Genomic DNA, 17,777 nt, shown 5'->3' on the forward strand with positions numbered 1-17,777 from the left:
AAACATTCAAGGTCAGGTTGGACAGGGCTCTGAGCAACCTGATCTAGTTGAAGATGTCCCTGCTCACTGCAGGGGGTTTAGACTAGATGACCTTTAAAGGTCCCTTCCAACCCAAACTATTCTATGATTCTATAATGGTCGGATGAATGCTCTCTATGTTGCAGCCCTCACCCCTAGGCACTATGATGGGTTTCCCACCTTCCAAGTGCTCTGCTCCCTTCTGAGATCCATCAGCAACCACCATGCACCTGGCATTAGCCTCCAGCTGATCCTGCTGCTCCGGGGTTTCTCTGCCAGTCTCGTGGGGAGACCCTGGGGTTAGTCCTTTGGAGAGTGCCCAACATCAGAGCCTACCCAAAGGGCAACCCTCATTTCCCAAAGGGCGAGAGAACAACTTCATTAGCAAGCACTTGCTACAAATACAACATGTGCTGCTTGCAAGGGAATAGCTGAGCTTGCCAAAGCTGGGAAAAGCACGTGTAATCCTCAGATCCTTTGGGATTGCTACCGAGTTATCCAAAGGGTAACAGAGAATGGTTTGACTATAGACAAAGCTGCTTAAACCAAGGACTCTGTCCACCATCATCTGCTGCTGTTCAAGTCTTCACTCATCACTGAAAGTGGAGGGGATTTGTGCTCTGTACCAACCAACACGAACAGCCAACGGACAGAAACATGGCCTTTCAGGATTTAGTATAGAGCAAGAGAGTACAGAAAGGATTGTGTAACAGATGCTGTGTCATGGTTCCCATTGCCATCTTGCCTAGCATTTGCCTTTGCTGCTGGAACCTGAACTGGATTACGTCCCAGTTCCTGCTCATCTGCTGTCCCAGCAAGACCCCAGGGCTGCGTCCCTTGTTGCGGAAAAAGCAGTGCAGAGCGTTCGCCCACAGTGCTACCATGTCACCTCCCTACGCTGGGGTCGGCACCATCACAGCCTGAATTTGTCCTCATTCATGCTCACGGTAAAGGTCTGCAACTCCAACAGTGCAGGATCAGAGTCCAAAGGTGACATGTTTGGAGGAAATCCTGGCTTCATTCAGGAAACAGAAAAATAGTGCCAGGCTTTACTGGCTCAACAGCCATGGCCAATATTCAACTATGGAGTTATGTGTATGGAATTATGAACAGGTTTAACTACAAGGAGGAATTAAATGCATGCTGAAAACAGCAGAGGGAAGTTAAAGTTTCAGATGTGATAGCCACTACAGGCCCCGGTAGCTTCTGCAGTTAATTTGTCTCTCTCTTTCACCCAGTTTCCTTGAGTGCCACTTTTCAGCTGCAGCCCAAATACTCTATACTTGCCAGAGCCTGAAGAGGATTTCATGGTTAAAATGTCACTTCTGATTTATTAGCTGCTTCTAGCATGTACTCTATAAACTCTGTGCACTCATTTCCTAGCTCACTCGCAGCGCTTTACATTGCACACAGAGCACTAAACTCATGATCAATGGCACTCTGCTGTATGCGAGCACCAGATGCAATTTCTTTTTCTATTTTTAAAGCATTGTAAGGATACACGAGTCGCACCAGTAAGAACAATCAAGAAAAATTTCTCTTTCAAGCAAGACTGTTAGTAGGAAGGTAAATCCTATTTTAAATATAGAATGTTAGCATAGCGTGACATAGCAGTTCACTTGTTGCCTAACAAGACACGCTACAGAACGAAAACAACTCAACCACCAGAGACAGTTAAAGACAGCTTAATCATCTTGCTTGTATGATTGCATTTCCAGAGCAGACATGAAAAATGGCCACAACAAAGGAGAGGTTTAAAATAACAAGCCATCACAATAAAGGAGTAGCATGCTGGGCTGTGCCAGGCAAATGACTCAGTAGAAGCTCAGAGGACCGTGCTGTCACACAGACTGCAATGGGGAACGAGAGGAGCGGCTCACAGCACTGCTCGGTCATTCTGCTGAAATCCAGGGAGCAGCTTTTAATTCCGAGTATCAGTGCCTCACAGAGATCCTATTGCAATTGCATTTCCACAAGACTGCAAGAAGCTGATTACCAACTGATTTTTTTTTTTTTTTTTCTTTCTTCTTTGGAGGCAAATGAACAAATACCAAGAAATCACTGAGGTCAAAAAGCAAGAATTCAAATGCTAGAGGAAGCTAGTGACAAGTAACACTGCCAACTCTGTCATTTCCAAGACAGATGCTTTACCTATTTGTTTTCCAATAATTTCTCTGAAGAGATTTGGACTCCTGGAGGAACAGCTGGAAGTTCCCCAGGATGAGAGTGGAGTTGGATCCAGTACCGCTGAGCCAGAAACACACTCCAGGTAACTTCATATGTTGCTCTCACTGCGACATGGTTGCCTGATGTCACCTGTCAGTGAGAGGGCACGTGCCACAGCACAACCCCCCTGCTCCGGGCCAGAGTCCCTAACCTCAGCTGGCAGGGTGTGAGCAAACACGACTGTCACACACATGTAAACATGCTGCTAAATCTCCAGTGCAGAGAAACACGCTCAAAACTGACATAGTTGATTTATTGTTTTTAAAAGATATCCACCAACAATCAAAGACTGCTGGATTATTTTGTTAATTACCATTTTCTCTTGAACATGTACCTGCTTTTTACTGTACCTTGATTAATGCTGGTATTTACCTGACAGCTAGTTACCAGCAACATTTAATCAGCTTATCCAAAAAATTTTTTTGGCTACAATAGCTAAATTGATGCACTGCAACGTGATTAGCCGAGCTGTGCAAAAGGCTTTAATCAAACTGATGAGTTCTCAGATTAGCCCTGGCTCAAGTTCAAATTGCAGCTCTGAGCAACCAGTATTGCACTTGAATTTTGCTCATGTTTATAAACACTCTATACAAGTGTAGGGCTGTCTGGATATCTGCAAACTTCATCAGGCTGCTGCTCACGATACATTTCGAGTTTGAGCCTGAATATTTGGGACAGTGCATATTTCACAGGGAAAGATGCAGGGCACTTTCCATCCCAGACTAAATCAATCTCACAGCATCAGGAACATCAGACCTTTACAACCAAAACCCTTTGTCATAAGTTTCTCAGGGAAGAAGACACGGGTGATAAGCTGGGAATGTGCTCCCAGAGCTTCACGTAGTGATTTCTAATGAGAGATTAACTTCAACAGCTTGTTCAAATGAATGAGCAAACTTAAAGCCACTCCAAACTATATGGGAAGCCACGGGACCATCCTCTTGTTTAAGAGCTCCCCTAAGCTCATGTGGAGCAGTCAGGCTGCTCTCCTATTCCCTTAATTGCTGCAGGTCTAAGCCAGCCAGGACTGCACTTTCCTGGCTTCCATAATTCAACCCATGTCCAGCAGGGAAGATTCTGAGATTTGAAACGTTGGTTTTATCTTAGCTAGGGACTGAGACATTTTAAATCTTGAACTGTCACAAGATAAAAAAGAAAAAAGAAAAAAAAAAAACCAAACCAAAAAAACACCAAATCTCTGCCAAGCTCTGATAGTAAAAATGATGCTGCTGGGAAATGAAGAGTCCTAGGATTATGCCCACGAGGAAAATGTGTGAGATCTGAAAAGCAAATGTGCAATGAAATATCGCAGCATGGCAGTAAGGACAAGAAGTCTCTCAGGCCTCCATCTCGCAAATACTTAAGGATGTTTTAAAGTAATAAATATCACTAGCTTACTGAAGCCGAGGAGGCGTACGAGACGTGCAGGATGGGCTCCTAAGCTCTTTGTGGGGCAGAGATGTTGATTTCAGAGTTACATACTATTTCTGTTGTAAATGTTCTGCCTGGCACAGATTCAGATCAGTAGCCTTGGGCACCGCTAGCAGGGCTGTTCTTTAAAATCATTCATGCTTTAGAATCAGGGCAAGATACAAGTCGGGTTGCATAAGTTGCATTTAAACTGAGCGGATTTCAGAGAGCTTTCTCACTAGTTAAGCAGAGCTATCTCCACCCCTTCTCATTTAATGTAAGGGACACACAGCTGGCTTCCTCCATGCGTCAGTGACCATGTTGCATCAAGGAGGCTTCTGCAAAGCCAAAGAGCAAAGCCTGAACTTAGGTTCTTATTTACTGAAATAAGAATCAGTACAGTCATAAGCTGAAAATTTGGGACTTGCTGCCATCACTGAAAAGTAGATTTTGGTTTAACCTTTGAAGGCAAGTCCTGATAAAAACACATAATACGCTTCGCTGTAATGCTTTCAGACATGCTCTGGCTTACCTGCGTCTCAAACCAAACCATGAAGGATGGGAGGTCCTAATTTATCAAGAGGAACAAACTCCCTCAAGCTTCACTTCAGGTAAAGTCTCAGTTGCACTTTGCTGTTTTGGTGCCTCAGTCAAAGTTTCTGCTGCAAAGCATCAGTGCCCAGTGCCCGCAGCTGTGCTACCGTGCAGGAGCAGAGATGCTCGTGTCTCAGGTGAGCTCCCTGGTTGCCTATGTGTGTAATGAGATCATGGCCTCACGTGTCTCTGGGCCCACATCTCCAAAAAAGCTTAATTTGGTAGATTTGCTCTGAACACACCCAGTGGGCAGGAAAGCCACTGAGCCCAGTGCAAGCCACAGGAGCAACAAACGTTTCCCACTGAGGATGATGGTGGTAGCACAGCGCTGACCTGCTACACAACAGATTACTGGTTTGCAAGTCTGACAGCGAAGAGAGACCCAGACTCATGAGGGTTCAAACCCACACCTCCCACTGTAAAGGAAAATGTTCAGAGACTCAAATTATCGGCAAGGCTGGGGGGAGACTACTCTCCCTCCTTTCTGCTGAAGCCACGCTGTTATGAGACCCTCATGGGACCAGAGAGGAGAAAGCGTGACCAGGAAGGAGCTTGACTTTGCAGCCAGGTGATGGAGGAAGGAGGGATGGGGAGTCCTGGGCTCTGGTCCCCGAGGATGGAGTTACTTACCAATCTCACCCAGAAAGTCTACACTACAAAATGTGCATACAGGTCGTCTCTGCGACAGGGATCAGACCCTTCTCCCTCCTCCTTCATGCCAGAACTTTTACTTCCCCTCCGGCGATTTTAAAAGATGGCAACATCTGAAGCAAACATCTCCTACTGCTCTGATGGTATCTCCTTCCTCCCTCCTATCACCAAGTTATCACCTTTTTAGTCAACAAAGCTGTAAGTAACAACCTGCATAATCCATTTTAATCTGTATAATCCATTTATTTCCTGAAGACAGCAAAAGCTAAATGAACATCACTGTTCTCTTGCCTGATATAAACATTCTTTATGATTTGCACACACAGGAGACCCTGAGGTGTACTAATTTCCTCTTTCATTGATCTATATCTATTTTAAATAATTCCAGCATCCTTGAGCAGAGATTAAAAACAAAAAACCCAAGTTTGTTGTTTAGAAAATTTTCTTATGTGCTTTACCTTGAGGGCTTTCTGTGCAGCTTCACTTGATCCAATAGCAATCAAGTTTGGTCCAGCCATGCTGCAAAAGCTCTTCAGATGCAAGGAATCATGAACAGGGACCGTGGAGACAGCATAATCCTGTATGGGAGCAAAGAATGGCTGCTATAAATGTTTTTAAATTGTCCTAGTTCCGTAATTATGTCAAGACATTCCATAATTAATATTACTCTCTGCAAATTAACAATAGCAACATATCCCAGGGCACAGTGTCAACTGTTTACGTATGACATACCCCTCTGGACCAGTTTGTCTTGTCTGGTGCACTGGAGTAAAATCCAGAACATGTTTCAAATATTGCTATTGTTGCAACTGTAAAGAAATACATTAAAATGTGTAATGAAACAATACGTACGTAAAAACTCTCCAGGGACCAGCAATAAGAACACGTTGCCGATACATGAGAACATTAAGAGTGTGAGTATTGATGCTCTCAAATAATAACAGCCTCCCACTAGCCAAGTTAGTTTTATGCAGTGATCTCACATTTCAGATCCAACTTCAGCATCTGTCATTTTACAGGATGCTCAAACCTTTTCAGGAACTTAAATAAGTCCTAAATAAAGGAGTTGAGCAAGAAAAACATCTTGGCCAGTATAATTTTTAAATTCATTCACTGGATGATAGCTTATATTTCCTGTGGCATGAATAAATCTACAAACCTTAAATGTGTCAGCCAGAATTTCTGCACCACGTTGATTTGTCCGCCTGGAAAGACCCACAAAAAATTCTCTGCCTGGAATGAAAAAATGAAGGGCAAAACAGTTACAGCTTTTTTTTTTTTTTTTTTTTTAAAGCCATCCAAAAAAAAATCACCACATCAGCTCCTTCATCGGAACATACACATTTTAAAAACAGGCCAGCTTTAGAGATACTCTGAAGCAATCTTTCATGGGTATCATTTTCTATCTTTCTTTTCTCAAGTTGATTAGTAAAACTGAAAATTCAGCTTAGAAGAATGCAACCTGCAATTGTGAGCTGATAATTTAAAGCAATTATCTTTTTCCAGAAGACACATTTCACCAGAAGCATAAATAGCTTCCTCTAAAGCTCTGCAATGGCCATTGAGTCAGGAAAGAGAACAGCTGGGCTGGATTAGTACAGCACTGATTGACCATTTCCCCCTCCCTCTGAGATTTCCTCTGGTCTGGAAGGCAGCTCTGCAGCCACCGGCATCCTCCAGCTCCAGAGGAAATCAGTGCTGGATCTGCACTGCATTAGAAAGGCCTCCCTTCCCGGTCTGCCTCTTTTGAGACCCTTCTTTCCCCTTGGTGAACTAAGGCAAGCAGCCAGTCTACTGTGATGCTGATCAAAACAAACAGGCTCATTCAACACAGGCGGGGAGCAAGCATGTGCGCAGCCAATGTGAGAAAATGGCTAATGGGTTTAATGACATAAAAAACACAGTCAGTATCTTCATCTTTGAAGTCAACCATGCATATAAGTTGTCTAGCAGATGACATCTGGCAGGCAACTCGACCACTTTCTCCATAAACTAAAAATGCATTTTTTGCATTTGATTCATTGAACTAGCGACAATTGTCTGCATCAAGCTTTTACAAGTCCTGAAAATGAGTCTGGTGAACGTAGCTACTTGTAATAAGAAATACGAAACAACTGCAGGCAGTTGACTACTGAAAGCATTTTTCTTATTGGCACTTTACAAGCTAAAATAAAATTTGTATGCACAGTGCTGCTCTTTGTACTGTGTGTACTGCTACTTCATTTATTCAGGCATTAGGCAGGACATCGAGGGTTGCACTGAAAATTCGTATCTCAGCTACCTTTGTGACATTTGGTAAACAACTGATCTAACAAACCGCGCGAACGACATTTTATTACGCAGATGACAGGTAACATGCGGTCTTCGAGGCAGTCGAAGGCAGAATATGTAAACAGCAAATTCACTACCACTATACCTGTAAATAAGACATCTCCACCATCCAAGGTTGCATTTTCGTCTACCATCTCTACTATATTGAGGTTGAGGCTTTCTAGTACTTTCTTCATGGCTTCAACCTGTTTAAAAGAAAGTTGTTTAGAATATATTGTATCATTGAAAAACTGAAAAAACATACCAGAAATACCTATCATTAATAAGAATTAAAGTCCTTTAACACACCTTTAGCAAGACGGATGGCAGGGTCCTTTGTGACCCTGCCCATCGCAGTTCCCTAACTCTCTCCAGAGGCCTTTGTGGTCTGGAGGGGATGGGGTGTCTAGTGGCAGCGATAGGGCTCTTGCCTTTGCACAGGAACCACGCGGCATCCAGAGGAGACAGATGAGGGTTGCAAAACACGTGTTAAGTCTGGTCCCTCTGCACAGTAATATCCTCTCTTGCAAATCCTGTTCCTTGGATTTGAGCAGGAAAAAGGACCAGCAGAAGTGACGTTCTCTCCTTCCACGGTGCTCAAACACAAGACATGGCTCTACCAGCCATGGAGGTGCCAGGACCACCCCAGGTCCCTCTTCAGGCAGGGGGGAAGGAAAAAAAAAAATCCCCAACTCAGTAAATGTTCATTTTCTTTATAGTTCTGCAACTTTACTGAGCACTAGTACTCCTTGCATTTTTGAGCTACCTTGCTACAGAATTATAAGACCCTTCATGTCTACATGTTGTGTGGCTGGCTGCTCACCATGGAGAGCTGCATGCGTCCTGGGGAGCCTGGGGCTGCCGAGCCCATTTCCTGCTAAAGGAGCTCATAACAGGAGCAGGGAATGCAGCTTCAGTAGGTTTCCCCTTTCCCAGCGAGGGCTGCTGAGGATGCCTAGAGCAGAACCTGTTCCTACAGAGGCTCAAGTCACTGGCCATCCATAAGAGGGGTTAACGCTCGCTATGTTCAAGCACCATCATCCTGGTGCCTTGTAAGCCAAAAGAAGCACCTACAAGCAACCAGCTGCTCACCAAAAGCTTATGACAACAGCTTGCAGAATGTCAATATAAATATGAGCTCATCCACAGAAACCCATGAACTTGATCCCACACAGCAGCATCTTCACGTTCGGTGAAACCTCCTCACAGTGGTTAACCAGAGGTGCCCAGCAAGCGTTAATGAACACAGAAGATGCAGTGACATGTTAGACAGCTCTGATTTTTGCATGTCCCACAAGTCATTTATCTATTTAATGTGATAAATTAAGTGTTTCTATAAGAAACACAGGAAGCTAAAGCAGGAGACATGGTACTTGTCTTCCAGCACCATATACCAACAGAAGCAACTCCAGCAGCCCCACTCTTGGGCTCTGCCAAACTATACCTGTCACAGCAGAGAAAGGAGATGTGATGGTGATCAGTCCTTCACCCTGGCTGCAGCAGCCTCAGAGCAATAGCAGCATATGCTTTGGTTGTCATACCTTCCTAAGAGCCGTGCTGGCTTGAGGGAATAAGGGAGGGGGCAGACGTGATCCACCTAAGCCCACTTTTTCTGCTCAATTTCCATGACTCAGCTGTGTGGCATTTGTGAGTCATCCCATTAACCCTGAAGCCCAGGCCTAAAAGGCAAGAGCAGGTCTCCATGGGCTGCCAGGACAGCTGATGCAGGTCTGTAACGAATACACTGAAGGCATCATCTTATCCAAGATCGTTCTGCTCTCTAGAGGTGCCTCTTTCCCTCTAGCACATCCTTGCTCTCCAGTCACTTTACAGGAAAAACCCTGGACAAGCACAGTGCCAAAGTAGGTGCCTCAGTTTAAAGTTGAACAGGGTGAAAGCAGGTCTTTGTGCCATCTGGAGAATGCTAATGGATTACACTGCAACGCGGTACTGTACCCGGGAGCCTCCCGAGGCCAAGGGACTCATCCTCTCCATGCGAAATCCCATCTAAGGCTTTGGCACACAGGCTGGAGCGAGCCTGCAGCATGCCCTTCACAATTATTAACACTTCGCTCCTCCATCTTTCACTTGATTCTAAATTGACTTCAGGCTAAAACTTGGCACTCAAAGAGTCTCCAGGGTTAGTAGTAAGGCTTCATCTTTCTTAGTCTTGTTGCTCTATCTCCAGTGATCTTTAAAATTAGGTTTATTAGGAGGACTGGACCCATGCACTATTTTAAAAATAAATGGGAAACAGGTGAGTTAATATTGGAAAACTGAGTGTTGTACAAACACAGCAACATTTTGTAACATCCGTGTGCTGATAGCAGAATGATTTCTTTTGCCTGTGAAGCCCAGTGGTTTTTACTGTGCAGGTGCTACGTGCTTAAGAGCCATCAGACCCCAAAGAAGAAAACAATTGCTTAATATGGAGTAATACAGCTGCAGCATTATATAAGAAGGTTCCCAATCCAACAGCACGTAGACTCACTGTTTTCCACTGGTGTGAAGCAGACAAGCAAACCCATGGCTGGGAGTAAGGACACCCTGACACACAAGAACACCAGTCACAGGCAGTTTGAATAAATAAATATACCCATCAGATGGGGTTATTTCAGGCAGAATGCCAAACCACAGGAAAAAACAGGATTATCCAGCCTGTTGTGTGGTCACCTATCTCCAGTTAGTATCCACTCGCTCCAGCGGCTTGCAAAACCAAAACAACAAGATGACAAAGCCCTTTCAGGAGACGTGTTGCTGATGGGGTGCTCCAGGGGAAGCTGTCTGGGCTTGCAGAAGAAGCCAAGCCAGCAGCTGCCCATGCCAAGCATCCGCTCCGCTCCTGTCCTCCTCCCTGACACTGAGTCCCCACCGGTCTGGAGCATCTGCAGCGCTGCAGATGTTACGGTGGCATTGGACCACCCTACCTGCTTTCTACGGGGAGAGCCAGAAGCAAAAGCTTCTCTGGACCACAGAAGACCAGCTGAGAGGGGTACCACGTAAAACTGGGGCAGCCTACAGAGAAGACACGAAGGTCCCTTCGCGTGTTGCCAGGCTGCCTGCAGACCTAACGGGGCCGGGAACTGTGCAACGACTATTGCAAGCAAGCTAGGCATACCGGCTAGAAAATTTGTGTCTGTTAATGGTTTAATAAACTTAATTAATTAGCAGGAGGCATGTTATTGAAGGGAAAAGAAAAGCAGCATGCACCTTGGCTATGTGAGGAAGGTTGAGTGGGTACGAAAGCCTGAAGGTGGTTCTGCCTGCAAGAAGACCTATGACCAGAGCAAACAAACACCGGTCACGGAGGCGCATGTGGGCTCCCTCGGGCAGGTGGGAAACCTACTTTTTACCTGAGCGTTGCAACCATGCAAAATGCTTGCACTGTCCTGAGAAGCGACCCCAATGCAGTCGGCAAAGGACTGCAGAGCTTCCCAGGGAGAGGCTGGCAGGGCGGCAGCGCCACTTCACATCCCTGGGCCAGAACGGCCAATTAATCACACTTGCACTACAGTACCAATTAAGTGCCTAGCTAATGAGAATAGTGGAAGGTAAATGCTGAGTCATATGTATGTTTTAATCACCAGCTGCTGATAATCCATTTAACCACCAGCCTACGTCAGAAATGCCTTGAATTGTTTCTTTCTTTAATTTATAAGGGTTGATGAAGCTGTAGCACAGACATTGAGGAAAGTTATCAGAACTAAAAGTTGTCCAAAATTGCAGAAACCTAGTTTAATTTGCTTTGTGATTGTTCCAGGCTTTGAAGATATTTATAAGATGCTCAAGATGTTTTTCCCCAACAGCTGAGCTCATTTTAGCTTAGGAAACCAAATTTAAACAAATAAAATGACTGCCATATAAATAGCTGGATCTTTTTTCCATGATGGGTGTTAATGGATTCAACTCTATGGTTCAATGTTTTGCAGGGTTTTTAAGCAACCAGTAGAAATTCCTAGAGTTTTAATTGGAAAGTGCTGTTCACATGTCTGGTGACATATGCTAGGAATATCTTTCAATATCCGTTGCTTGTGCAAAATAGAAGTCTCAAGTTACTGTTTGTTTTCTATGCACAACACCAGGAACTTCATTCAATAAAAGCAGCAATGAAAAAAGGAGCACCAACCGAGATGGAGAAGATTGGAGGGAAGACTTGACATTATGAAAAAGGCAACTGGAAAAAAAGAACTTACAAATACAGGATTCTGGAAAAGACAAACCCAAAAATGTACAGCCCATGTGCTTTCACATACAGCTGAGTTTCCTGCATGGAGGATTATCCTCACATTATCCCCACCACATCACCTTTAAAGCCATCCTGCAGCAGTTCTGAGTAGGGTCTCCAACACAGCATGTCCACGGTACGTGTTTGACACACGACCATCTTGGAAACAAGGTACTGCATCATTCAGAGTTTGTTCTAGTATGTGGTAGAGTCCACACAAGTAGCTTGAGTATGTATCTCATCACTGCAAAAGGGAATTGAGAGCTTGGCTCCATCCTTAAGCCTTCCCACATCGGGAAGGATGGTGCCACTTCCAAACAGAGCTCCTACCCTGGAGAGAAAACTAGGTACAATCTCTAGCTAAGGAGGGACAAGCGACTGTTACCCTCTAGTAAGAAGTTAAAAATAGCGATGCAGCAAAGGGGTTTGATTTTACAAAGCCCTCTATCCTCCTCACATTTTATCCTCCCCAACCAACTGATAACCATTTTTCTGAAGTGTGGAGTCTTAACACATACTGGCAAGATTTTATAATGAATGAAAGACTAATTCACAGAGCTAGCTTTGATGTATGAGCAAATAACCACCTCTTGCTTTTTCTTCCCCAGGAGAGAACTGAAAAAAGACGGCTGGAGAAAGTCCTCTGTGAAGCCACAGTTACCCAGGAGACACCAGTGAAATACCCAAAGTATTTGGAAATTACCTGATTACAAGCATATTCGCTATGAAGACGACTTACTGCTTGCCTTTTTCATAAGTAGCCAAGAGGAAAAGTCACCTTTCCTCACTTTATCTCCTTTATTTGAAAACCAAAACCCCAGGTAGTCAGAATTGTAGCACACGAAGAAAACACTCAGCCATATCCTTTGAGATTTCTGTATCATATTATCTCGGGTCAGCTTCAGGTTTGTAACACGATATTGGGGTTTACTGTAAAAGTACCCATTAGTACATCGGTTGAGTGTTAAAGCTTGTATGCTTTGTGTAGTGATTTTTTTTTTTTCTAATAAGCACATTCCTGGTGTGAGACGGGATGTGTCTAATCCATAGCAAAGCTGATTGAGAGACAATGGGCTCCAGCCAGCTCAGCTCTGTTTCAAGGAAAAAGGACAATAACTGCATTTGACGTTTATAAGAATCTAACTTCCTCGTGCTTTAAAAATGGAGCTCATTACCCTCGGGGCTGGTGCCTTCTACCAATTACTGTAACTGATGTGGGGGGATTTTTCCTCCTCTAATATTAGTATTTGATGCACTCTAAACAGAGGCTGCTACCTAAATTACTTACTGGTCTTCTGTGCACTAACCATGTTATAGGATTTATGTTATTGACAGTAAGAAGCAAATGATCTTTTCAAAAGACAGTGGAGACGGGGAAATGATTTCACAAGCCACGGGCTCACCCCTGCCAAGAGCAGGGCAGCTTCTCCCCTGGGGTGCCAGGGCTGGGGGGCCGCAGGCAAGGTGCCACCGAGGTTCCCAAATGCCCCGTACGCAGGGACACAGCTGGGGCTCAGCAGAAGTTGTGGATGGTACCAAATCAGGCATCCCCTAATGGCTGCAATTACCCATCTGCCTTCGCCTCCGAGCTCCCTGCGAAAGGGGGAAGATGTCTTCAGACCTGTTTTGAATGAAAGGACGCAGAGAGATTTGGAGAGCTGAAGACCATCCAATGAGCCAGAGCTTCAGTGAGGTTTCTAAACCAGCAGAGCTCAGCTCTAAGCGCTAACAGCTCGGTTCTCCGGAGACCGACCGCAGCCCTAACAAAAAGGGCGCTCAGCCCAAGACATGCTACCGCACTGGCTCCTCAAATTTTACATCCACCACCAACTTCTCCGGCATGGTAAGTCACAATTATCGTGTTTCAGTCTCCACTTCATTGTGTTTTAACCCGTCATTTATAGCTGTGCAAAGCAAATGTCAAACTTAATATATGCAGAAGTTAGACTATGATATCTCCGAGGTGACTATTTCTGGAGCCATTAGCTCCGAGTTCACAAAGTGCCACTGTCAATATATAATGCATTTTTCAGCAAGGCTCCGAGTGAAGGCTATAAATAGAGATGGACAAATCCGGGGCCAGGAAAGGGTAGACTTCAGTTCTGCAAAACCAGATACCAGTGTTGGTCACGATCCAGTTTCTTGCCTGTCTGAATCTACTCCCTTTGGAGATGAGGAAAATCTGTCTCCTCTTGATGATAAGCATTGCCCTTCTGGGCTTGCAGAGGCTTCAAAGAAAATAAAGCAGCGCTGTAATAGTTTTGAGGCTTTTGAGAAGAAAAACCACTACTGCTTGTTTTCTTGCTTTAAGTAGGTCAGATACACACCCTCACATATATTGATCTCGGAAATTCGTGGGATGTGGGTTGTGGCAGAGTTTCTGACTCCTGCTCCTAGTGTTGATACCAGAAAGGGCCCTGGCTCTTGAGAGGTTGGCAGGGAAGAACAAGATGCTCCAGCACCGCTATTCGATGCAGATCATGCTGTAAGAGTGTGTTAAGTGCAAGACAAGTAAGGTCAGCTCTGTCCCACAAATAGCTGCCAGCACAGTCTGGTCAGGACGCCCTGTACCTGCCATTCCTGCCCCGCCGGCTGGCAGACCATGGTCTGCTTTGGCAATCGATCCCTCTTTCAGCCCACACAGGGCCTTTGTGTCCATCCCACTGCCTCTTTTGGGAAGGGGAGAAAAGGCGAATACCGGCAGCAGCCTGGCCTCGAAGCGAATCGCCAGCTGCTCAGCAGCACGCTCCTGGATGGCGTGCGTGGATATGCTGCTCCCAAGGCACCTGGACAAATCACATCCGAGTTCAGAGTGATGCAAGCATGACTTCAAACTAGGCTGTGCATCATGACACGTGGAAAACACAGTGTTACATGAGAACACCCAGAAAACCCTTTCTGGGAGTTTCAGCTGATCCTACCCTGCCGCTCTCTGCCGACCTGGAGCTCCAGGCCCAGGTCCTTACCCAACTGTGGGGCAGTTGCACCGTAGCATCACTCAGATTTGCAGTGCCTCAGTGGCTGTGCCGGAGTACCCACCAGCACACCGCCAGCACTGCTTTCTGCTGGCACGCTGCTCCTTCCTCCCCGCTCAGCCAGACGTGCGTCCAGCACGCACGCAGCACGGCATGTTCTCAGCCATTTTTCATCAAACAAGGCCACGGGAGGGCCAGGAGTCAACGCCGAGGTACACCCAAGCCACATCCTCGAGCAGAAAATAACTTTTTAGTTGCTCCTGATACACAGATCCCACACCAGCACTTTTAGGTTGCAACTATGAGACAGTTTCACCCTTACCCAAAGCTTGCACCAAGCAGGAGCAGCTTTTGGCAGAGTTTGGGTAATTCGTAAACCATGGAGTTCAAAAAGGGCCACATGGATAATTACCCCATTCGTTATTGCCCACACACTGCTAATTATGGATCCAAACCCACTTACTGCCCTACTACTGAAATAGTCACAAACCGTGTGCCTAGAGCTGCTGCACCTGGTGCCGAATGCCCATTGCCCCTGGAGAGCGATCCAAGGTTGGGGTGAGGACAGCACCACTGGGGACTAATGGGGAAGGGGAAACACGGACAGAGCTGGACCAGGGGCAGCACAGAGAGGGACTGGCACACGGAGGAGGAGCAGAAAGTGGCAGGTGGCCTCCGGGGCTGCTTGTCCCAGAAAAGCTTCTCAGCCGCACAGGAGGGTAGCTCCAGCCTGGCAGGTCTCGGGAGGTCAAGCGGCAACCTCCTCTTCCAGGTACACGCCGTTGAAACCGCAATTAATCTGGATGTCCTTAGAGCATGTTGTGTTTTAATAGCTAAGCAGAACCAAAGCGCATGAGAACAACTCTACGCAGCCCACGAGCAGTAAACCATGCCTGGGTTTCCCCTTCCTCTCTTCCACCACTTAGCATTTAAAATGCAGGGACACCATTTCCCACAAAACAGGAGCCAGCAACCTGCTTACTTGCTACAAAAAATTGGGCTGAAATTTCAACCCACAGCAAGTGGAAATAATTTCAATCAGGTATAAAAAACTCACAGAGAAAAAAAAAAAAAAAGAAAGGATGCTTAAAAAGATGGAGATTTAAAGTCGCTAGAAGAAAAGGCTCACTAAGATCCACTAAGCATAAAATCAGGTTAGTGGAAAAGTTTAAGCAGCATGAATGCATTGTTACAGAAAAACAGTGAAGATTTTGCTGGATAAAGATGATGACATGAAATTTAAGTCGTATGCAGGCATGCTGAGAAAGTAACGTTCTAAATACTTTCTGCTTACAATTACAGAATGATCAATTGTTAAGTGTTGGACAGAGAAATATATTCCATTCTGCCTGGACATGCACAGCAGGCCAAGAATGCACCTGGATAAGCCAAGCATTCATTATCTCCCAGACACTCAATATCCCATAATACCCCCAGCTGCTGCCAGCTCCTTGTCCACCCTTGACCACACGCCATGTGCCCCATTTCACAGCTGAAAAGTATTTAAAATTCATGAAGTCTGTTGAAAGCTCAACTGTCACATTCTGCTCATTCCACAGGCTATGGGAAAACCACACAGAAGGGACATTTCAACCGGGGCTATTATTGCTCTTGAATAACCAATATTCCATTAAATTGCTAATAAACCCACTTGAAGATAAGTTGATCACAATCGAACCATACAGTAGCATTCCTTTCCTTTAACACCAAGTTGTCAGGTTTCACTCTGTACTGTACTACTGTTTCTGTCGTGTTTGTTCATGCCTTGACACAGAGCATTCAAGATACTCACTTTGTCCCCAGTAATCTAAATGCCCTATTCTAAAGAGGCTGAAAGATCTTTGGCAAGGATAATACTCCGCTCATTTTAAGGTAGGGAACTCTTTTCAAAGGAAAAATCTACACTAAAGAAGCGAAAAATAATTATACCTCAACCAGGATATTTGGGGATTTGTAACTTCTTCAACGGGGTGCTCACAATGTGAACGTAGTGGCAAATGGTACAAGCACCTCCTGGCTTCCCTAGCGCCCAGTCAAGCTTGGTCTGGTCTGAATTTTCAGCTGAGTGTGTGGTTCAGAAACTCATTTCCTCCTCCCTCCACTGTAGTTTTATCAACCAAAATAAATATAAAAAAAACCCCTTTGAACAAACCCTTCAAGAGTGTTGATTTTGCATTAAAATGGGTTTTGCTTAGATTCCTCGCAGTTAATTGTCAAGCTGCTGGCATGCCTGCTGTTGCCTTCTGATCTTGCTGCGTGCACATGTCATTGTGCCCAGAGGACTCCAAATTTTGTAATTTCAAACACTGAAAAGCATGTCAATCTCCTTCTTGGAAGGGGATTTAGAAGCTTTAATTTTATATTAACCAACCCGATACTGCAGAAAAGCAGCTCCCACCCAGCTCTGTCCCAGCAGGACCCCAGAAGCTATCATCAGCACCCAACTCTTAACTCTTCCCATCGCCTCTCCGAGGCATGTGGGAACCAACCTGCAGATTTCAGCTGCACAAATGGCCGAGGACCATCGCTGGGAAGATTTGGCCCCATCCAGTCTGTCTGGTGGGGAGCCATGGACAAGACCCAGTGGTTGCCACCAGGTCCTCATTGCCCGGTGCTGAAGATGGGCTGGGAGGAGAAGCGATTGCTCCTGTGGGCACCTGCCCAGAGGCCCCCCGGAGCCAGCCCAGCTCAAGGAGCAATGACCATCATCACAGGCAAAGAGAATATTTTCCTTCACATTGAATTCACTCAATAACTGGCCTTTCACTGAGGAGCATCCGGTTGCTCCCATGTTATTTTATAACAAGGGCCCCACGGGCAGAGGTTATACTAACCCAGCATTTTTTCCCCTCTAATAATAGGTTTCATTCATGCTTTCAGAGAAGTTGACTTGTCTGTCTTATTTTAGCTAAGCTAACACATCCTGCAAGAGTGCCCTGAAGTGTCTAGACATATATAATAACAATAATGGCAGAAAATGTAAATTCTGACCATTTTCCATCTCCCAACTAGTTCCAGTAAGGTTTCCACTGCTGGGTAAGGAAAGTGTCATCCCAGTAGGATTACAGAAGCTTGCTGGTATACAGGAAACGGGATTAAATCTTCGAAGACACACATCTCAAATATATCTCAAAATACATCTCAAAACAAACAAGCAAACTGGGAGTCATCTATTGAACAAATTGGCCATCACAGTGCTAGGTGGGACATTTCAACCTGAAAATAACCTATGGCAGTCTAATACTATAATGACAAGTTTTAATAAATTCTTAAGCTTTAAAGAAAGACATGCAGTAAGCATAAGCAATTATCCATCTCTGGTTACTGTTTCTTGAACTCAAACTGACAAAGGCAAAAAAATAGCCAGC

General features: G+C 45.1%; 1 protein-coding gene across 1 annotated transcript in view; it reads right to left on the reverse strand.

Annotated features, from left to right (window-relative positions):
- The window catches only part of DDAH1 (dimethylarginine dimethylaminohydrolase 1), a 59,873-nt gene that overhangs the window by 9,584 nt on the left and 32,512 nt on the right, over positions 1 to 17,777 (reverse strand). Inside the window, exons 2-4 of the mRNA XM_075711127.1 lie at positions 7,316 to 7,415; positions 6,059 to 6,132; positions 5,358 to 5,477 (exon numbers count right to left, since the gene is read on the reverse strand). Coding sequence (XP_075567242.1) covers positions 5,358 to 5,477; positions 6,059 to 6,132; positions 7,316 to 7,415 — 294 coding nt within the window. The remainder of the gene's footprint in view (positions 1 to 5,357; positions 5,478 to 6,058; positions 6,133 to 7,315; positions 7,416 to 17,777) is intronic.

This window comes from Pelecanus crispus, chromosome 5 (assembly GCF_030463565.1).
Source record: "Pelecanus crispus isolate bPelCri1 chromosome 5, bPelCri1.pri, whole genome shotgun sequence".
NCBI lineage: Eukaryota > Metazoa > Chordata > Aves > Pelecaniformes > Pelecanidae > Pelecanus > Pelecanus crispus.